General features: G+C 45.4%; 1 protein-coding gene across 1 annotated transcript in view; it reads left to right on the top strand.

The window, feature by feature from the left end:
* The window catches only part of LOC126470772 (alkaline phosphatase-like), a 691,314-nt gene that overhangs the window by 586,727 nt on the left and 80,835 nt on the right, over positions 1–23,752 (top strand). The window contains exon 6 of the mRNA XM_050098778.1: positions 7,245–7,439. Within this exon, the coding sequence (XP_049954735.1) occupies positions 7,245–7,439 (195 nt within the window). The remainder of the gene's footprint in view (positions 1–7,244; positions 7,440–23,752) is intronic.

Here is a 23,752-nt window from a genome sequence, read left to right as displayed (position 1 = left end):
TTCGACTGTACAGTTCAATATGGCAAGCCGTTTCAGTGGTTAGAAACTACGTTTAATGTGATCCAGGAACAACGATGTGGCTGTAATAGTTTCCCATCGAGATGTTTGATTTTGGTGAGTCCCCTTGCCTCTCACAATTGGGGTGCTTGATTTCGGTGAGTATCCATGGCAGGTGCGCCCGTCACTATCACTTCATGGGCGTTTTACCTTATTACAATGGTTGTGCTTTGTATTTCGTTGGTAGCCGCGTTGGGCGGAAACACACAGGGAAATCAGTCACCCTGTTGGCGGAGTTCTAAGATGGGCACCGAGATCAAGCATTCCTATGGTTTCAGAACTCACCACAGTGAACACCACAGGAACAGGAAAATACGTTACCATATAAGTAGCTTATTTGTTAAAAATTTCAGTCTCTAGCCACATTATTTGTACTGTACGATCCCATTTGCAACACTCAAGTAACGTTTGAAATCAGTATCAACCGTTAGAACACAGAGGTTTACATTTTACATTTACATCAAAAATGAAATATAGAATCAAATCTGTCTGGTCTTAATTGCGAAAACAGGCACACTTGATTAACACCATCTACCACGAATGAGAAGCAATGGTTTTAATAAACTGTACGAATTTCTGGTATAGAATCCGAATATGTAATAAAAATTCGGGGGAGTGGGGGGGGGGGGGTTCCCACATGTAAATACAAAGCTGATGCCGCCTACTCTGGAGGAGTGGTTAGGCGGTGGCCATTTGTAATCCAGACAGATGTCCCCTTTACTAATATTAAGTTTTCACCTACAAAATTTGTTAGTACAATGCGTCTTATATATATGGGTGAATATTAATAAAACCGACAAACTGTAGGGACAGATTCCTGACACTAGAAATGGAGGAAGAAAGGTCCTATGGACATGTGCCCCGAAATTGAGGTGCGCGTGCGACATCAACAAATCGTCCCAGAACACAGTACAGAGCTGCATCGCATCCACGTCACAACAGATATTCAAAGCGGCCTCCATGAGATTGCATGTGAAAGGAATAGCAGCGGTTTTCATGCACTTAATCGCACTCTGGCTTACACCATGTTGGCGGGACATTGCCTGGAGCTTGTATAAGGATTCGTCTCAATATCATGTAGAGTCCGGTCTTCCAAATTTGGTGTACGCACAGTTCGCCTCTTTCCTGCACGTTCGTCTGTCCGAAAGGACCTATGGTCACTCAAGTGCCCAAAAAGGGCTTCAAATATAATGTGATGTGGTTAGAGTCTGTGAGGTTACTTGTTTTGGTATAGCCTTGCTGTCTCCAGACCGTTCCCATCTACTTGGCCGTACACAAACACCTTCTTGGCTTATTCCTGATAAGAATACTGGACAATTATGCTGCTTACAGTACGCTCCATGAATTACACAGCATGTAATACACACACGGCACGTGGTCAGAGGAACTGTCATTCGTCAGCGCCATCTCCCGTGACAACGATGCATTTCCAGACACATGTTCATAGGACATTTTTTCCCCATGTCCATTAAGGAATCTGTCCCTGCTGTTTGTCGGTTTTATTAATCTTCATGGGGTGAATCACCTAGAACTTGCATCGCTAATGTTGCGGAGATGGGAAGATCGTATTTTGAAAAGTTTCCACATCAACATTTATTTGTACCATTCAACATGCGTAGTTATTAGGTACGATGTTGTTTTATATATAATTAAGGTGAGGACGTCCAATTTATTAAACACACCCATCATAGCACAAGACATTAAACTTATCCTCTGGTACAAACGCTACACGCCCCCTGGTCACGACTGTGTCACCTACCGCCACCTTCGAGAAAGCCCCTATTCCTTCCTGACTGTCCTCGCCCATCTCTATAACGTCATCCTCTCCACAGGCTTCTACCCTGACCTGTGGAAGACCTCCCACATCCTCTTATTCCTCAAACCCAACAAACCCCTTTTGCCGCCTCTTCCTATCGTCCCATCTGCCTCACCTCCGTCTTCAGTAAGGTCTTCGAATCCATCCTCTCCCACCATATCCATCAGCACCTTACTCAACACCACCTCCTCTCCTTTACCCAGTGTGGCTTCCAACACTCCTTCTCCGCTGAAGACCAACTCCTTAACCTCATTCACCTTCTGTCCCTCCAGCTCAACTCCCGTCGCTCTGCCTTTTTTGTTTCCCTTGACCTCCAAAATGCCTATGACCTTGTATGGCATCCTTCTTTAAACTCCAAACCAACGGCCTGCCTATCAATTTTGTCCGTCTGGTCGCTTCCTTCCTCTCGCACCGTCCTTTCTATGTCACCCTCCACAACACCAACTCCCGTATCTTTTATCCCACTGCTGGCGTCCCCCAGGGCTCTGTCCTCCTCTCCTCTCTCCTTTATCTCGTGTATACGGCTGATATGCCCAAGCCACCCCCACCTGTCCACCTTCTCCAGTATGCTGATGACACTGCCTTCCTGGCTCTCTATCCTACCCTTCAACGGTCCCAACTTACCGTCCAAACCCACTTTAACCAGTTCACCACTTGGTGTAACCAGTGGTTCCTCCGTCTCAACCCCTCCAAAACCCAGGCAATCATCATAGGCCACACCACCCATTCCTTTCATCTCCATGATTTCTACCTCACCCCTTTTGGTTGTCCCATCCAGCTTACCCCCACCCTGAGATACCTTGGCCTCACCTGGACCCCTCATCGCCAGACCATCCAGCGGAAAGCCCATTCCCGTCTCCGCTTTCTGAAACTCCTGTTTGGCCGGACATGGGGATTACATCCTTCTACCATCCTCTACACCTACAAATCCCTCATACCTCCTGTCCTCTGTTATGCCAGCATTGCCTGGATCTCCGCACCCACCCACTTTTACAAGGCTCTCCAAATCCTCGAACGCCATGCACTCTGCATTGCCTTTCATATCCGCCTTCCTTCCCCCACATGGCTCCTGTATGAACTCATCCCCTACCCCCACCTCCTCCTGTTCTTCCAACATCTCCGCATCCTTTACATTGTCCGCAGGCTTGATCCCCCCCACCCTCTGGTTTCCTCCTTCCTCTCCACCTGCCGCCCGTTGCCGCACCTCTATCGCTGTATCCCTCCCTCTCTCCACCTCCACACCCTCCATCTCCTTCATCAGGGCAATTTCCAGCGCCTCCCCCTCCCGGATGATGAACTTCGCCGTGACATCTACTCTTCCTTCCAACTATAACCTGGCCCTGTTCCCCCCCCTCCCCCCCCAGGGCCCCCTTTTTCCTCTCCCCTCCTCCTCCCAGAGCATATTTTCCTCCTCCCCCTCCCCCTCCCCCCCTGAGACCCGGCACCCCATCCTTGCCTGTTTCCTTCCCGCATCCCTCCCTACCTGGCCCTCTTCAGCGTGCCCCCCATCCATCTCCCCCCTTCTCTTCTCCTCCCTCCTTTCTTCCAGTCTCCTTCATCTCATTGCGCCTGGCAGATCCCCCATTTTGATCATTGTGAGTGTTGCGTTTAGTTTCTCCTGTGCGTCAAGAGGTGTGATTTTAATTGTGTGCTGCCCTTGTACTTAGTGTCACTGTCAGTGTTTGTTATGTGCTACACCATCTGTCGATACTTTTATGCTCTGGTCGCACTGTGCCTTGTGTTCTTTTAATTGTCCCAGTGTGTGGTTTTTTGTGTGCACTACTTTTTTATGGTTTTTATCTCCATTTTGCAGTCGCCCTTTTTTTTGTCTATTGCCTTCCATGATGTTCCTCCTTTTTTATATCTACGTTCACCATGTATTCTCCTTTGTATATTTTTAAATGTCTTCTATTGTTTGTTCTATGTCTTTCGGCTGAAGAGCAGCGCATATGCTGCTGCCAGCCCGCCCCAGTGGGGAATTGAAATACAATAAAGGAAAAAAAAAGTCCAATTTATCGCCTCAGTTAGGATGCAGACTACACTTAAACTCTTCGGCATATCGGCGAAATGCCGCACGTGATGAGGATAATGGGCAAGGGACACTACGTAAGTATTGTGTGGATCAGTTTAGAATTTGAGTCTGTCAGGAGGTGTGCTAGTATAGTCTGTGCAGTTGCGATGACCACTGTACCCGGATGGCTTAGCGGTCAGAGCATATGCGTAGTAAGCCGGAGACCCAGTCTCGAATTCCAGCCCGGTAAAAATTTTCAACTTTCCCCATTGATTTAAATCAATGCCCACTCGTAGCCAATTCTGCACTTCCTTTGTGCTTACTATGTTGTTACGTTCGCTTGCAGTGTGCTTGTGTGTTGCTTGAGCGCACTGTGATATGCTAGTCAGTTACTGTGTGACAGTCCAGGCAGCTGGTCGTGTGTGAACCATGGCAGTTACCAATGCAGAAAAAGCCGACATGCTCATGGTGTATGGAGAGTGTAGGTAGACTGTAAATTGTTCTTGTATAGTGCATGCGGCAAGATATGCCAATAGACGTCAACCATCTCGCCAATTATTTATCAACCTCTTCAACCAGTTACGTGAAATAGGTAGTGTACCACCTAGACAACACAACAGAAGGAAACAACTGACGACAGAAGAGGGAGAAATTAATGTTCTTGCTGCTGTTGGTGTGTTGCCAGCCCCCGCTGGCTTCGTCAGGTGGAGCGTCAGTGGCCATGTAGCTAGCGGGCCCGTTTTTCATAGACGGAACACTGAACGCGCACAAATATCGCAGCCTCCTGACAGACCATTTTCCACAGATATTAGAAGGCGTTCCTCTGCAGACTGGGATGAACCTGTGCTAGCAGCATGATGGCTGTCCAGTCTATAGTGCACGAAGTACCATAGTATGTTCTCACGAATTGTTTCCAAATCGTAGGACTGGATGCTGAGGACCTGTACCTTGGCGGGCCCGTTCCCCGTATTTGTCGCTTGTAGACTTTTTACTCTGGGGAAAGCTGAAAGACGCCGTCTACGACAACATACCAACTACACCCGATGATATGCAACAACGTATTACTGCCACTTGCTCGGACATCTCCGCTGTGCAGCAGTTGATCAATACCAGACTGGACGCGTGTATTTCAGCTGCCGGTAGTCATCCTGAATACAACCTGTGATGGTCAGTTGTCTCGTTACTGGTCAGAATCCACATACTAATTTATGCTCTTGTGTTGCTCTTTAGTGCGTGCTATCTCTAGAGGGTCAGGAGTCTGTAAGGGGCAAGGAGAAATTATTTTACACTTCTTAGTTTGACTTAAAAAGTGTTATTTTAAAAATTTAATTTTAATTAAAAAATTATTTTCTGCTTTTTACTTTTGTATGTGTAAAATTAGACAACAAATTTTTGTAATTTCATACACACATGAGTAAAACGCAGAAGCAATTATTTAATTAAAATTTTTAATATAACACTTTTTTAAGTCAGACTAAAAAGCATAAAATAATTTCTTCCATCTCCATAAGATTCCTAACCATGTACAGATAGCTCTGAATCTTTAACAGGTATGGCAATACTTTGTGGGTTACATGCATTACATAACTGATTTACGAATAGTTCACCTCCTAACTATTATCATTTTTCATGTACCTCACGTTTTTCGTTACAAACTTAAAAGTATTTTCATAGCTATTAAAAATTCACAAATACAAATTTTTAGGTTTACCGGTATGGGGTTAGGAATCTGTACGTGATAGGATAAATTACACCACTGGTCATTAAAATTGCTACACCAGGAAGATGACGTGATGCAGACGCGAAATTAAACCGACAGGAAGAAGATGCTGTGATATGCAAATGATTAGCTTTTCAGAGCATTCACACAAGTTTGGTGTCGGTGGCGACACCTACAACGTGCTGACATGAGGAAAGTTTCCAACTGATTTTCATACACAAACAGCAGTTGACCGGCGTTGCCTGGTGAAACGTTGTTGGGATGCCATGTGTAAGGAGGAGAAATGCGTATCATCACGTTTCCGACTTTAATAAAGGTCGGGTTGTAGCCTATCGCGATTGCGGTTCATCTTATCGCGACATTTCTGATCGCGTTCGTTGAGATTCAATGACTGTTAGCAGAATATGGAATCGGTGGGTTCAGCAAGGTAATACGGAACGCCGTGCCGGAGCCCAACGGCCTCGTATCACTGGCAGTCGAGATGACAGGCATCTTATCCGCATGGCTGTAACGGTCGTGCAGCCACGTCTCGATCCCTGAGTCAACAGGTGGGGACGTTTGCAAGACAACAACCATCTGCACGAACAGATCGACGATGTTTGCAGCAGCATGGACTATCAGCTCGGAGACCATGGTTGCGGTTACCCTGGACGCTGCATCACAGACAGGAGCGCCTGCGATGGTGTACTCAACTAAGAACCTGGGTGCACGAATGGCAAAACGTCATTTTTTCGGATGGATCCAAGTTCCGTTTACAACATCATGATGGTCGCATCCGTGTTTGGCGACATCGCGGTGAACGCACATTGGAAGCGTGTATTCGTCATCGACATACTGGCGTATCACCCGGCGTGATGGTATGGGGTGCCATTGGTTACACGTCTCGGTCACCTCTTGTTAGCATTGACAGCACTTTTAACAGTGGACGTTACAATTCAGATGTGTTACGACCCGTGGCTCTACCCTTCATTCGATCCCTGTGAAACCCTATATTTCAGCACAATAATGCACGACCGCATGTTGCAGGTCCTGTACGGGCTCTTCTGGATACAGAAAATGTTCGACTGCTGCCCTGGCCGGCACATTCTCCAGATCTCTCACCAATTGAAAACGTCTGGTCAAGGGTGGCCGAGCAACTGGCTCGTGACAATACGCCAGTCACTGCTCTTGATGAACTGTGGTATGGTGTTGAAGCTGCATGGGCAGCTGTACCTGTACGCGCCATCCAAGCCCTGTTTGACTCAATGCCAAGGCGTATCAAGGCCGTTATTACGACCAGAGGTGGTTGTTCTGGGTACTGATTTCTCAGGATCTAAGCACCCAAATTGCGTGAAAATGTAATCACATGTCAGTTCTAGTATAATATATTTGTCCAATGAATACCCGTTTATCATCTGCATTTCTTCTTGGTGGAGCAATTTTAATGGCCAGTAGTGTATTAAAAATTCACAAGCACAAATTTCTAGGTTTGCCTGTATGGGGTTAGGAATCTGTACGGGATAGGATACATTTTTTTATAATTTTTGGTTTGATTTAAAAAGGTGTTATATTAATGATTTATTTTTATTTAAATGCTTATTTCCCCATCCAGCAACATCATTACCTGTCTCATCACATCAGTGTCATTCTGCTGTGTGCAGGCGGGCGCATCGACCACGCGCATCACTACAACAACGCGTACCGCGCGCTGGACGAGACGCTGGCGCTGGACGCGGCGCTGTCCGCCATCCTCCCGCTGGTGGACCTGCGCGACACGCTGGTCGTCGTCACAGCCGACCACTCGCACGTGCTCACCATGGGCGCGCTCAACGCGCCGCGCGGTAACCCCATACTCGGTGAGTCCTGACACAATTGGGAAATGGGGGAAAAAGGTAATCCAGAATGAATCTTTCACTCCCCAGCAGGTTGTGAGCCGAACTGAAAAATTCCTGGCAGACGTAAGCCGTGTGCCAGTTGGACACTCGTACTCGGAATTTCGCATTAGATGGGCAATGTTTTTACTGATGAGCTAACGGGCACGGTGGAGATAAAGCCGCCATGACGGGCCGTGAGAGGTGCCTGGATAGCAGTCGGCACGGTGGCTCAACGTTTTCGGCCAGGTGGACTGGCCACGCTGAAGAATCTGAATTAAGTGTGCATCGATGATGTCTGATATGTGTCATGCGATATTCACACGTAACCACTGACGAAAAATAACAAAAATGCTGGTAGTTAGAACGAAACGGAGAAAGGGAAAAAAACATAGCTCACTCGGTTAGAGCACTATCCATGAGAGGCAAGGGTTCGGTCTCGAGTCCTGATACAGCAAACAGTATTTATCTACCAGGAAATTTCAAAGCAGTTCAGACTCCGCTGCAGAGTGAAAAATCTTTTAGGACCAGTCCCAGAGCCTGACTAAGCAGTACACTAACCGTACCAGACTTATGTGTTTGTATACATTTGATACACTAGGGCAGAGTTCTGTGGAACCTCTTCTCCTTACGCCACATGAAAAAGTATATACTTTCTCTAAGACTAAAGTCGGCGTCATAATCAGGCGGCTTTGAACGTTAAAAATTACTAACGACGTCAGAAATTAACGTAGTGAAAACTGTACCTCGATGTACTCTCAAGCACAAAAAAAGAACGACGCACCACGAAGGAATTGTCAGAATGGGACGAAAATCGGTAGATGTGATGTACACTTGAACACCTTGAACTATTAGAGACACGACATTGATATTCACAGAACATGTACATCAGTACGTTCTGCAGAAATTATTAGTATTTGAACCATGTTGGCGGGCGGGTTAAAGGACATATCGTGGCGCAACACCACATACAGGTAAAATATGCCTGCGGCTATCGTTGTCGCTGTGAACCGAAGGTAATGGATCAGTGTGACTCGAGCAGACGTGCAGGATGCCTCACAGACGTATGCGCGAACCACATCGTAAAATCAGTGAGTCTGGAAGAGGGCACATTATTGGCATCAAAGAATGTGATGCATCCATCTGCGAAATTGCTGCTCGTGTAGGGCGAAGTGTTTCGGCAGTTTAACGGATGTGTGCAGAATGGTACACAGAAGGCCGTAGAGCACGACGAGATGGGTCAGGTCGGACCACCCAGACCATCCCCCGAGAAGATTGATACCTCATACGAGTGGCACTCCAGGACAGATCTGCATCCTATGGCGTAACAGTAGAACAGTGTAACATATAGTGCACTATCAGGGGTGACAGTCCTTAGCCGTTTATTACGGCATGGGTTACTTGCGCGTCGTTCACTTCTCCGCCTACCTTTGCCGGTCGGTGTGGCCGAGCGATTCTAGGCGCTTCACTCTGGAACCGCGCGACCACTACGGTCCCAGGTTCGACTCCTGCCTCTAGCATGGATGTGTGTGATGTCCTTAGGTATTCAGGTTTAAGTAGTTCTAAGTTCTAGGGGACTGATGACCTCAGATGTTAAGTCCCATAGTGCTCAGAGCCATTTGAACCATTTTTTGTAGCGGCCGTGCGGTTCCAGACTGTAGCGCCTAGAGCCGCTCGGCCACCCCGACCGGTGAGCTGCATCACTTGACTGCATTCGCCCAAGACATGCAGCGCCAACTCAACGTCTAATGGTGTGGGATGTTATTGGGTACAACCACAAATCACAGTTGGTGCGTGTCCAGAGCACTGTGACCAGTGTGACTTACGTGGATGGCTTCCTGCGTCGCGTAGCCATACGTTTTCGCATGACACAACAGAAGCCATTTTCAGCAAGACAATGCACGACCACATGTTGCTGCACGAGGACGTGTCTTCTTGGTGTCACAACATGTCAGCCTTTTGCCCTGGGCCAGCAGATCGCCACGCTTGTTGCCAATCGAAAATGTGTGGGAGATGCAGCACTGTGACCCAGTGCCAACCACTACAGATGAATTTTAGAACCAGGTGAATGCAGCATTGATGGTTATACCACAGGACGCCATTCGCGCCTTATACGCGTCGATACCATCATGCATGGAACAAGTTATCAGGGCCCACTGTGGACCCCTTGCCTACAAGACAACAGGACACATGCCGAACAGAGGTGACAGAAATGCTAATCATTTCTGCAGAACATACTAATGTTCATGTGTTGTGAATATGGACGTCCTATCTCTAGTCTTTCAACGTATTCTTTTTTTTTCAGCACACGAGTGTACATGTACATACAAACAAATCTGACTGGCTGTAGAGCCCTACCCATAATGCTTCAAACATTCTCAGTTAGGGAGAGATCCGGTGAGCTTGCTGGTCAAGGCAGGGTTCCGCGAGTAACAAGACAAGTAGTAAAAACTCTCGCCGTGTGCGGGCGGGCGTTATCTTGCTGAAATGTAAGCCCAGGATGGAGTGCCATGAAGGATAATAAAACGGGGCGTAGAATATCGCCGACGTACAACTTTGCCGCAAGAGTTCCGCGGATTCCTGATATGGAAAAAGAATTATTCCTGGTTGTCAGGCCGGATGGTGGGCAACAGTCACGTTCGTATCCCACTGCTGTCCGGGGCATCTCTAGACACGTCATCGGAATGGAATCTCATTGACTGGATTAGCGTTGTCTACAGTGATGACTCCCGCTTCGAATTGAGCCCTTATGACCAGCGAAGACGGGTCTGGATACGCCCGAGAAAGCGGTGGTTTACCAAACCACATTTTCGCCCGTCATACGGTGCGATAAGCAGGAGCGATGGTCTGGGGTGTCTTTTCTTTTCGTGCCTAGAACCCTTTGGTTGGTATCCGTGGCACTCTTACAGCACAGCAGTACGTCGACGATATTCTACAAGCCTTTTTGTTGCTCACCATGGCAAACCATCCTGTGCTTACATTTCAGCAAGATAATTCCTGCCTACACACGGCGAGAGTTTCTACTGCTTGTCTTTGTGTTTTGCAAACCCTGTCTCGGCCACAAGGGTCGACGAATCTCTCCCCAATTCAGAAAGTTTGGAGCATTATGAGCAGTGCCCTCGAACCAGCTCGGTAATATGATGGTACAACACGCCAGTCGGTCACAATCTGGCACGAGATCTCTCAGGAGGACATCCAACAACGCTATCAATTAATGTCAAGCTGAATAACTACTTGCATAAGGCCCAGAGATGGACCATCGTGTTCTGACTTGCTCAATTTCTGAAGTACTTTCTCTTCAATAAATCATCAAATTTTTCTGAAACTGTAATCATTTGTTTGTCCGTACATGTACATCACATCCACCCATTTCCGTCCCATTCGGATAATTCCTTCGTGGTGCGTCGTTTTTCTTTTCTTTTCTTTTTTTCTTAGAGTGGATGTATTCGTTCTGGGCAATTCCTGCTCTTGGGATTTGAGGTGACCTGTCTTGGTTGCTCACCTTGCCATTTTAATGTAGCATATCTTTGAAAAATAGGTCCCAGTTCGGGATCAGAGTCGAGGAGCGAGAGTGCTGTGCTTTTTATAAAAACAACCTTTGATCACATATGACGAGAGAGTGCAATGTTCGTTCCTTTCTCTAAATTCTTAATGTAACTGATCATTGAGTTTGGCCACTGGGTGTAATGATAATACTATCACTGTGAAAGCAACAAGCTTAGACGTGCACTAGCTTATATTGATAATTAGTGAGTCCCCTAACTATGGAAAAGTTGTAGGAAAATTAAAGGATCTTCAAATCGAAGTCAAGACTGAGATTAAATGATATTTTTTTCCTGTAATGACTGACCAAAATATTTACAGAGAAAGGAGTTCTGAAAACCTCAAGTCAAATTACAAAATTATTCTACAAATCTGAAGATGTACCAAAAAGTGTAGAAGACTGTATGGAGAACGCGCAACAAGATCTGGTCATCTGGGCAGCTTGCGGAATCAAAATATCATAACCCAACACGGCGATAAAAATTATAACCAAATTAAGCAACACAAGTTGCGTGGTAAAGTAGGCAAGTAGCGAGCTGCTCTGAACATGGATCGCATTGTCGTAATTGATACACTTACGTTTCCCTAAAATCAGTAAACTATGTAGTCATCACCACAAAACAGGTGCTCGGAGATAGGTGACCCTCATGACAGGCTGTGATCGAATGACCACGAAATATGTACCTCCCTCCACTACTCTCTACTATCAAAAAAACTCTATATGGAGGTAGTGACTCAACGCTGTTGCCAGTATGATGGACGATAATATCGTCGTATTTCATGAAAAAATGGGGGAATATTGCCAAGACTTCTCACTCTTGGTGTACAGAATACACCTTAACAAATAAGAGGTTGGTACTGGAATGGAGCAGTGTCCCAGCTTTTGATAGGCTTCTTTGAGCCAAGCACTGTGGTGGGGCGACTTAATTCGAATGAGTGCACCAAATTTTGGAGCCAAAGCAACGGGCCTTCGCATGCTGGCCGAACAGTGTTTCGGCGTCTCATCCTTTGATGTCTGAACAGAACAGGCGAAAATGTCGTGCTCGCTTATCCTCTGGGGGTGGTAGTGACGGCATGGTGTTAGGAGGGGCGCCGGCTCTGCCGACAAAAGCACGAAACAGGCCAAAGCCTTATTTCTGTGAAAACTGTCCATCTCCCACGGGAACTTGCCCATACTAACGAAATTCACTGACCAACTCCTGCCGCCAAAGAGGACCCACAGACTACACAGGGAGAACATCTTCCTAGTGAGAAAAACGCAAAGCTTTCTTCCTATCACATATGTCCAGTATACTTTAAATAAAATCAACCACGAAATGATGGCAAGGATAAATCAAATGTTCCGCAACAGTATGTGGCAGTAATGCCTTAACTTTTTCTGCAACCAGGTATGGTGACTGGCAGAAAAAACTCACTTTGCACCCGAATCTGCGATGACAAGTACATGTAGCCTACCAGATACTAAGTAACTGCATCCAGGAGTATTCTCTGCAGTTTACTAAAAAAACTAGAATCAAGTCTTTCTCACGACCAGTCATCAAGACACGTTGCTTTTCGGCACAGTTAAGGACAATTAACAACTCAGAAACGAGGAAGTATATATTATAGAATTGTGTGGAATGAGGACAAATGTGTGTGTCAAATCTTATGGGACTTAACTGCTAAGGTTATCAGTCCCTAAGCTTACACACTACTTAACCTAAAGTATCCTAATGATAAACACACACACCCATGCCCGAGGGAGGACTCGAACCTACGCCGGGACCAGTCGCACAGTCCATGACTGCAGTGCCTTTAGACCGCTCGGCTAATCCCGCGCGGCTAATGAGGGCAAAAATGCAACTGCTAGATAGTATGCACGGCGCTAATTAGAGTTCAAGAATATCTGTGCTACATAAAGCAAGGTTATTTATAAGTACTTCCAGTGTTTCAGAAGAAGACTATGCGAAAACTACAAGACATTGAGAAAATGCCACATATCTGTTGATAGAGCATCTTTACAAGTTTAGTTTCGTAATACGTGATGTGACGTGCTCCCAGAAGCAGCAGGCGTGTCTAAACGTGTAGACAAATCATTTGCTTGGTAGTGTCGCATCAAATTAGGTCACGCCGCCAGATAGGCAACACAAAGAACATATTTCCAAAGTGTGCTGCTGTTGCGCCTTCTCGGACAATTAGTGTCAGAGATTTTAAAGAATTTCACGAACGCTCTGACGTTAGCAGCGTCCCAAACCGTACCCTTATCCAGCACCTGTAATGTAATTGAAAAGTTGGAAAGATGCTCTATCTACTGGTGCTCTATCGGGTAAAAAGTATTCGCAAAGCTCTACGTAATGCGGAACAGACCACTAGATGTCACGGGAGGTGGACATGCTAGTACGAAAGCGGGCGGGAGGTTGTGTTGTCAGTAGATAGCTCCGAAGATGACATAATAAAATAAACGTAGTGCCATTTACCTTCACGCCGTTACGAGTAGGCAACACCACATGGTAATATCCTACAGCGCATACACTCACCGTAACCCCCCCCCCCCCCCCCCCCGGCAGAAGGAGCGGACAGTCAGTGTTATCAGCAGAGAAGCGGTAACAGCAGAATGGATCGTGTGATGTACTGACGGTAGCAGAGCCAGGATGGGGAAGGTGTAGGCACATTTGTTTGGTCCAAGCCTTGTTGACACAAATTTATTGTTTAACAATAATTGGTTATACATCCAAGTTAATACAATTAACAGTTTAAAGGAAATTTTAGTAAAATATTTTTTTTAAAAACATTCTCTAGGAGAACATGCAGCCCCACTCTGAAACATTACATAAAGGTACTGTTAGTAAAGAGTATATTATATAATACACAAATATGGCAATATCAAGAAATAGATGTGTTTATCCCAAGCAATATTAGTAGAATTAAGAAATTTGCAATTTAAACGCAACAATTTTAACAAGGTCTAATGTAATAATAATTTGGACAGAACTTTCATAAAATGATCGATGATAGTGGATACCGTGCCATACACTATGAAACAAATTAAGAATTATTCACAGTAGGCACCTGGCACATGATGATATTCTCTACGGTAATTCAAATCACAAAATGTTGGCTACAAGAACCAACCATATAATAAGGTAATGATCATTAAATATAATAACAGTATATGAAAATTTCGGCCTTAGCCAGGTGACGAGAACCACACCAATGCAGTTTCCTGTCACACTCGAGTGCTAGGCCCAGCCGGCCGGAGTGGCCGTGCTGTTCTAGGCGCTACAGTCTCGAACCGAGCGACCGCTACGGTCGCAGGTTCGAATCCTACCTCGGGCATAGATGTGTGTGATGTCCTTAGGTTAGTTATGTTTAATTAGTTCTGAGTTCTAGGCGACTGATGACCTCAGACGTTATTAATTCGCACAGTGCTCAGAGCCATTTTTGCTAGGCCCAACAAACAACAGCTGGTCATTGAAAACCACGCTAGGAAAGCGAGCATTCCGTCCTCCCCACACGCTCGCAAACAGCCATCTCATCGCCGTCCTTAAACGACAGGCACCAGTTGACTCCCAGCCGCTTCCGTCGTCCTGTCGCCATCCGACGACCAGCCGACCGATCGACCAACGGCCCTCCGTCTGCGTCGACCACGGCCCCGACGGGTACTTGCACCGTGCGGACCCGCCTGCTGCTGACTGCCAACTCGTCCAACCGCGGAGTAACGACGAACCCGACTCAGTGCACAACCCAACAGCGACTGAGACTTAGAGCCGACCGACTAACATGCGAGTGTCTGCCTTCTGACTGTCGCCTCACTGCACCGACTCCCAGACTGAGCGACTAACCGACTGACCAGACTCGCCGAGACTGACTGACTGGTCCTCTCGCCATCTCCCGACCGAGCCGTCCTCCAAAACTGTTGCTTCGCGCACCAGCGCCAACAGCGCTCAGCGATCACGCCCCCTATCGCTGCGGCGAAAACAAGTGAATAATCTCGCGGGTAAATCAAATGAGCTGAGCCGTGACACGGCTCAGATCAGTCAAGAGAACACTGCGACTTCGAATAGAGACTAGTCATTGGACTCATGCTCGTAACAAATCCATCACAGACACACTTCCACCCTAGTAGGGCCGCCCAGTTTGATTGCTGAGGATGCGATTGTGAAGTGGAAACCCGAAGGCAACAACCACAGCCAAACCTCATATACTGACTGACAGGGACAGTCGTGGGGTCACTCGTGAGTTCCAAAGTCCAGCTAGCACAATGATTGCTCGGAGTGAGTTGAAAATATTTGGGGAAAAATGGTGGAGCGGCTGCTCACAAGCCACACATTTCTGTTATGAGCGCCAAGCGATGCTTGAGGGGGTGTAAACAGCGACACAGTGGATACTGCAAACGAGTGATTTAGAGTGATGAACCACCCTATACTCTGTAGTAGTCCGATGGAAGGGTTTCGGTTTGGCGAATTCCTGAAGAGAGGTACTGCCATTATGCGTAGTGCCAGTTGTTAAGTACGGAGGAGGTGGTGCTACGGTATGGGATGTTTCTCGCAGTTACGGCGTGTTCCTCTAACTGCACATAAGGAATCACTAAATGCGGAAGAATATGAACGTATTTTGTAGCATTGTGTACTATGTACAGTAGAGTAACAGCTCTGAGACGATAAATGTTTCTATCAGAACGACAACGCACCATATCACAAAGCAGCAACGGTTTGTGAACAATAACGTTCTAGCAATGGACTGGCCTGCCCATATTACGACCTACACCAAATGGGAAACGTTTACGATGTGTTAGGAAGTTAACTTCGCTACAGACCCCAGCGTCCGGCATTACTTTCTTCTCTGATTACAGCTCTTGAGGAAGAATGGACTGATATTCCTCCACAGACATTCAGATACCTCATTGAAAATGACCCCAACAAAGTTGAAGCCTTCATAAAGGCGAAGGATGAACCCCCCCCCCCCTTTAATGTCCACTAATAAGTGTCCGGACACTTTGAATCACATACTGCATGTCTCTGTTTTATTTAAGTATTGTAATTTTCGTGCAGTCGTCTACTATAACCTCGGAGGTACTTACGAATAACCCTGTATTACTACAACGTAACAAATCATCAGAAATAACAGATGGAAAATCGACAAGGCGTGGGAATTGCCTCGAAATTGCCGCAGATATCGCTCTATAAACACACTTATATTCAATAAGACCTCCTCAGCGGCGTAGCCGCTTCTAGCGGCGACTCTCAGCCCTCCCGAGTCGAACTAAAAGCGAAACAAGCAAGGGAAAACGTTGGTGGCACACGGAAACAAACCCAGCCGCTCCACACGGACCAGGAAATTGGGACAAGCTAATATAATAATAGCGGTAAACACAACAGAGCCTCCCCTCATACGATCGCTGCAAGGATCCCTGGGGCTCGTATGAGAGATCGCCGCCGATTTTCATCGGCAGATTTGAGTCCTTCCAGAACTCATTACTAAATACACTTTCAATGAGCTTGGTTACATATAAAGATTTTGAACCGCAGCGAAAAAAATTGTATCAATTCCAAATAACATAACATAAATTTAGCCTCTCACAACTAAGACACCAAAATGTGCTTGCTACTCTATTCTCAGGATGAGTTAAAACAAATAAAGTAGTGAAAAATAGGATAAAGAAAACGATGATTCAGTGCGATTAGTATAATTTTTAATAATTGACCCACAGTTACGTATGTTGCAATGATGAACATTACCAGCATTTTGTGAACACCTAACTATATGATGTTTATGATGAATGTCGCCATTACCACTTTAATCGTTTCCACTATTATTTATTATTAGTCTTAAATCTGTCAATGGCAGTAAAGTAGCTATAAAAAGGTAATATGCAAAGTGGTACAGATTGAGGAAGCCACTGGTTTTAGTGTCATTAAACCCTCAGAGGTGAACCAGTAGGCCTGTAACCAAGACTGACTCTGATACCAGAAAACTCATTATGATTGAGGCGGTCCACAATTTTGCAGACGCTCGAAGCAAAATTTGATGTACTTTCTTACAGATCCACTCACTCGAAGGAGAAACAGCCAAATTACAATGACGCTCAAAGCGGTGATACCTTATTTCACTCTAATTGTCAGACAGACGTTTCATGGAAGGATATTTGTATCATGCGGAAAAGGGACCACTACGTTATTCGCTATTATCATGAGTTGAATCTCAAATGTTTTCTTACTGTCTCATGGTGAAGGATATGCGACACTTTTAACGATACATCTTATCTTGAGTGTAGACGTTAAGCGCATTGGGTATCTTGGTGCTCTGAGGGAGTTTTCTGTGGACTAATCCGAGCTTATGCTTCGTCTCTAATAACTCGTTGCCGACGAGACGTTAAACACTAATCTCTTCCTCCAGCTTCTTTAATAATATAGAGTGACATTTCCGACCAGTCACATACGATTTGAGTAGTCAATATAATCGAGATGAAAATGTGGAGCTCATACGGCTGAAATTCAAACATATTATAAAACTAATTTCTTGTCCAGCACATGAAGCATGCTGATACAGGTTCGGCTCCTGCAGTACTGATTTTGAATTAAATGCCAGAGCCAGTTACACTTTTATTGTTAATTTTAAAACTACGACCAGTTTCGACCCCCAAGAGCATTATCCAGTGGTATATGTAAGGGGTCCTGAGAAAACACAGAATGGCTAGTCGTTATAAAACATACGGTAAGTATGGCCCATCCAAGGTAACTTATGAGACAGGTACAACGTGGTTTAATTTCGATATTAGAAAATTATTTATGAAACAAAGAGAGCTTTACCACTGACTGAAAATATGTCATAACTTTTTTGAAGTACAAGCGACGAACGATATAGAATAGAGCTTAAAGAATGCTATGACAATAGCATTTAACTGACAAAAATAGATAATTTTTGTTCTTTATGAAATCAGTTAACCAGGTGAAATCACCTGTCCAGTTAATTGTTGCCGAAACAGGAATTAAAACGAAAAATGGTAAAACTAAGACTTAACTCCTCAACTCAATCTTTCGAAACTGTTTTATTGTATCGTCGACATCTTTTTGCTGTTGAACTATAAAACGCTTTGGTATTTGCGTGTAATGGCCTATTTCGGATCTAATAACTCCTCTACAGAATGCACGTGGTTTCTGGAATCCAGGACCATGTTAAATTCAGCTCTTTCTATCCATTTATTCCTGGAAGATATGATTGATTCCACGGTTCTTGATTTGACCGGAAATGTTTTCATACGCATTGACATTTTAGTGTGGTAAACAACGCTCTTGCTTACGAAAAATGTGGTCCGATATGTGACTGGCTTGAGGACTTCCTAGCTGACTACACCCAGCACGTCTTCCTCTAACCGAGAAAGCCTTCAAAATGGAATGTAGCTTCGAGTATTCGTCAAAGAAATCTGATTAGCTGGTTTCTATTCACTAAGTATATGCAAACAAGTGAATAATTGGAAACGTCAGTACATTTGAAAATTGTTTGCGGCCTATAGGTGGCACAGGCCGTAAATTGTTAAGAAATGCGGAACATCTCAAATTAGCAGCGCTCGGTGCAAGGACTGACAGATGACTAAGTGCAAACAAATGAAGAATTTTGTACAGTTTTCGGAAAAACAGATGTCGGGCTAAGATCTATTCGAAGAAATCCTAGAAAATTTAACTCCTCTACGAAGGTGGCTACTTTAAAACCTCTCTCGGCCACTTTTAAAATGTTATACCATGTGGTTATAATTAAAGTGCAGCTTCTCATGCAGGTTCAGTGTGGGCTGTAATTATCGTATGGCCGCTAAATTTGGTAGACATGCAAACGCGTTAATAAAGAACTGATGTACGCCGGAAAAAAATTTAGTTCAATTTTTGGCCAATGGGTACAAAACTTGCGTTGTAAATGCAAGAAAGGCGAATACAAATATTTCCATATGTAATGGATTAGGAATGGGACGTGGGCAGAAAATCTGAAACAAGTGAGAAAGGCACAACGTTGATTTTATTATTAACCATAGTGCAGTGGTTTTCACATAGTTGCGCTCTTACAAAGCAGGTACCACATGCTGTACAAGGAGGTCTCGACAATGTGCAGATGTCACGGTACATCTGACAGGCCCTCTAGGTGCATTCTCTTCAAAGAAGAACGGACAGGAGGTACAGGTGCTTGAGAACCCATTCGACATAGTCACATACGGCGAGTGCAGTGGCCCTTCATGCCCAAAATGCTGGTTAACAGTGCCCAAAATTCGCCCGTTCTGTGTATTCACTGCGCCTTATAGTGCAAAATGTGCCTCGTCACTCTACAGAATATTGCCCGGCCACATGTCATCAACTTCGATCCGTGCCAAAATTCGAAGAACAAATTCAGAAGGTTGTTGCAGATCATGAGGTTTCCGTTGCTGCACAGTCTGGATCTTGTAAGGGTGCCAGTGTACTATAGACCACAAAACTCGCCGCTCTGTAGACCATGGGATGGGCAATTCTCGTGACCTGTACGCGGGTTAAGTGCTGCATGGTCAGTTACGGCAACAGCAACATCGCCAATAATTTCCACCGCAACAGGACGACCTCTTCTTCCAGGTGCCACACCAAGTTCACCCGTGTTTTCGAATTTTGTTATCATCTTCTTTAAACAATTTAATAACAGCAGGCCTCTGCCGAGACCCTTCAGTCGGTAATATTCTCTTAACGAAGCACTGTAATTGCTGCTGTTCACGTAAAACAGTTTCACTTAGAGCGCACCGTCTTTGAATCGGTTCCGCAGTAACGGTTTAGCATATCTACCAACTTGTGCTGCCATATGATAATTACAGCCCACGATGGACTTCCTTGAGCAGCTGTACTGTTATTATAACCAGCTGGTACATCTGTCTGGATACTTTAAAAAAGCAGCGTTAGCTAAGGACTCAACTCAAAAGCATAGGTTCGCTGGACAAATGCGCATTTGTCACGAGTCTGCTTTATCAAACGGACTGAGTTGCTGAAAACTTCCACGAAATCCAGTGGGAGATGTTGTGTACTGCGAAAGGTATCGCTCTTAATATTTCAAGACCCACACCTCTCGAGAGGACTCAAGGATTATGTTACTTTAGTCCGCATTCATACTTCGTAGCAATCCATAGCGTAAAATTAGTTGCACTTCAACTAACACAGAGGAACAGAAGCAACGACTTTCCCGCATGCCATTCCCCAATTGAATAAGTGGTGTACTACATTTATTGCTACAGTACATACACTCCTGGAAATTGAAATAAGAACACCGTGAATTCATTGTCCCAGGAAGGGGAAACTTTATTGACACATTCCTGGGGTCAGATACATCACATGATCACACTGACAGAACCACAGGCACATAGACACAGGCAACAGAGCATGCACAATGTCGGCACTAGTACAGTGTATATCCACCTTTCGCAGCAATGCAGGCTGCTATTCTCCCATGGAGACGATCGTAGAGATGCTGGATGTAGTCCTGTGGAACGGCTTGCCATGCCATTTCCACCTGGCGCCTCAGTTGGACCAGCGTTCGTGCTGGACGTGCAGACCGCGTGAGACGACGCTTCATCCAGTCCCAAACATGCTCAATGGGGGACAGATCCGGAGATCTTGCTGGCCAGGGTAGTTGACTTACGCCTTCTAGAGCACGTTGGATGGCACGGGATACATGCGGACGTGCATTGTCCTGTTGGAACAGCAAGTTCCCTTGCCGGTCTAGGAATGGTAGAACGATGGGTTCGATGACGGTTTGGATGTACCGTGCACTATTCAGTGTCCCCTCGACGATCACCAGTGGTGTACGGCCAGTGTAGGAGATCGCTCCCCACACCATGATGCCTGGTGTTGGCCCTGTGTGCCTCGGTCGTATGCAGTCCTGATTGTGGCGCTCACCTGCACGGCGCCAAACACGCGTACGACCATCATTGGCACCAAGGCAGAAGCGACTCTCATCGCTGAAGACGACACGTCTCCAATCGTCCCTCCATTCACGCCTGTCGCGACACCACTGGAGGCGGGCTGCACGATGTTGGGGCGTGAGCGGAAGACGGCCTAACGGTGTGCGGGACCGTAGCCCAGCTTCATGGAGACGGTTCCGAATGGTCCTCGCCGATTCCCCAGGAGCAACAGTGTCCCTAATTTGCTGTGAAGTGGCGGTGCGGTCCCCTACGGCACTGCGTAGGATCCTACGGTCTTGGCGTGCATCCGTGCGTCGCTGTGGTCCGGTCCCAGGTCGACGGGCACGTGCACCTTCCGCCGACCACTGGCGACAACATCGATGTACTGTGGAGACCTCACGCCCCACGTGTTGAACAATTCGGCGGTACGTCCACACGGCCTCCCGCATGCCCACTATACGCCCTCGCTCAAAGTCCGTCAACTGCACGTACGGTTCACGTCCACGCTGTCGCGGCATGCTACCAGTGTTAAAGACTGCGGTGGAGCTCCGTATGCCACGGCAAACTGGCTGACACTGACGGCGGCGGTGCACAAATGCTGCGCAGCTAGCGCCATTCGACGGCCAACAGCGCGGTTCCTGGTGTGTCCGCTGTGCCGTGCGTGTGATCATTGCTTGTACAGCCCTCTCGCAGTATCCGGAGCAAGTATGGTGGGTCTGACACACCGGTGTCAATGTGTTCTTTTTTCCATTTCCAGGAGTGTACTATCTCCCAGACGCAGTTGGATGGCTGGATATGTCGTTGTACAGGAAATGCCAACAAAGTCAATTAAAACTGGCAAGCTCAATACTGATCTTGAATAACTCACATATTTTTAACGAAATTCGTGGCCCGTGCCTTTTACATCTACACCATAACTGAGCGGATACTTCTTCAGTTATGGCCCCTTACTTTGTGGAGAGTAGGGCCGTAATAATGAAAACTGGAAGCTGCAAAACAAAATGCCGTTGTTTTTTTTCCAAGAGTCACAAACGGCAATGCTTGTAGCGGTTTAGGATGGCCGAATTAGGATTCGAGCCACAGTATTCACAATTACGTATCTGTAACGCTACAACGTTGTTTTTATGTCAGTGTGGTTTCCGGAGCATCGTTTATACGGTACAGCTTTCTGTGGAATAAGAGCCCGGATTTAATGGATAATGTTAATCGAACTTTTCGAAATTAACGACTAGTACCGGAAATGCTAAATCGTTTACAGTTTTTACTACAGCTTTGGATTACCGTTACATTGGCTACGAAATACGTGTCTGACAATCTCCGATTTATCCGTAAAATGTGATAAAACATGTTCTCGTAAGAATGCTAACTGTATTTTCACTGTTTGATACACAAAAAATTAAATACTGTTTTTCCAGGCTTAAACTGTTGTATTTCGTCCGATCATTTTTACTAGCTTATGATCATGGTGTGAAACCGTGTTGCACATCTACCGCTAATGACCATGACATAGTACACTCCAAATACTAGCGTAGTATATACTTTAACAGCGACATCACATTCTGTGGAATTCAAAACCTCTACACCTTTCCCACTGCATCGTCTCGAAGAGTAAAGGATGTCGACATATTTTGAAAAACACATGTTATTAATGTCATCCAGAACATTGATAGAATGTATTTTGGAATATTGAACACAAACTGTGTTTCATTTTTCTTCCGAAAATATGTAATCAGTCTATGGAAAATTCTGCTAAAATGTACGATCCCAAATAACATTCGTATATAATACGTTAACATTTATCTTTCTGGTCCATAGATGAGCACATGATACAGCAAAAATTACTGTTTCTTGGTCGCATTTCAGATAGCATTCGAAAGTACTGTCTGAATTAAACAAATGGCAAAGAGCTGAAACTCTGAAACTGGAAAGAAAATGAAGGAGCTGTATTGTGTGCTCGACTGCAGTTGTTGAGGTTTCTATCGGCTACGTATCATTTCAGACATCATGTCACGACAACAGATGTCACCAGAAACCAAGCCTTCTGGTACATCAATTTCTAGCTTCGTGTCTCCATAGTCGGGAAACTTAAGACATAGTATGCCGCGGCGCTTGTCCTGAGGGTATTAGTTGGAAACTTAATGACAAAATAAATTTTCTCCTGAGTATTTTGCCATAGAGACCAGAAAATGCGATGACGTACAGTCTCCGATCAGTAGCTTGTGTACGATTGTTTTGCTTTAAATCCTAAACCTCCCCTTACTTTGCCATGAAGGGAAACATGCGTCAATGTTGATCTTGAAAAATCCTTCGGATGAGGATGTTACGCTCGGTATTCTCCTTGGTGGTGTCCTAAAGCATCAGTTTATGAACTGGAATCACTTGTCACCCTCTCTTTCAATCACACTTCAATAATCAACCGTAACGACGCAAGTGAAATTCTACTCTGTTTACGTACTCATCATAGTCATGTACGCGGCACAGATGCGTAATTGACATAATTCACTGTGAAGAAGATGAATGGTATCTCATTATTCCAGGAAAATTCCAAGACTCTCCAAGCACAGTACTAATTCAGCGTCCTGACTGTAAATTCTACCATCCGTAAAAAATTTACAAACAGGTATTTGTAAATAAATAAGAAATATGATTTATCATTTCCGTATCTATTTTTGATTCACGAACTACTACAGTGGTTGGTCACTCTCCGAGAGTGCAGTTCACATTGCTGTTCTATTCGCCTGCATTTTTACAGTTTCATCTATGTAGTCATTCTTTCTACTATTACTATTTAATTCCGTTGGTCCTCAGCCATAAAACGCTCTACGTCGACAGGAAATAAACGTTTAATTTAAAACTAACTTGTTTGCACGCAATA

This window comes from Schistocerca serialis, chromosome 3 (genome assembly GCF_023864345.2).
Source record: "Schistocerca serialis cubense isolate TAMUIC-IGC-003099 chromosome 3, iqSchSeri2.2, whole genome shotgun sequence".
Classification (NCBI taxonomy): domain Eukaryota; kingdom Metazoa; phylum Arthropoda; class Insecta; order Orthoptera; family Acrididae; genus Schistocerca; species Schistocerca serialis.
Note: the sequence above shows the minus strand (reverse complement) of the source record. Positions and strands in the feature narration are given on the sequence as shown.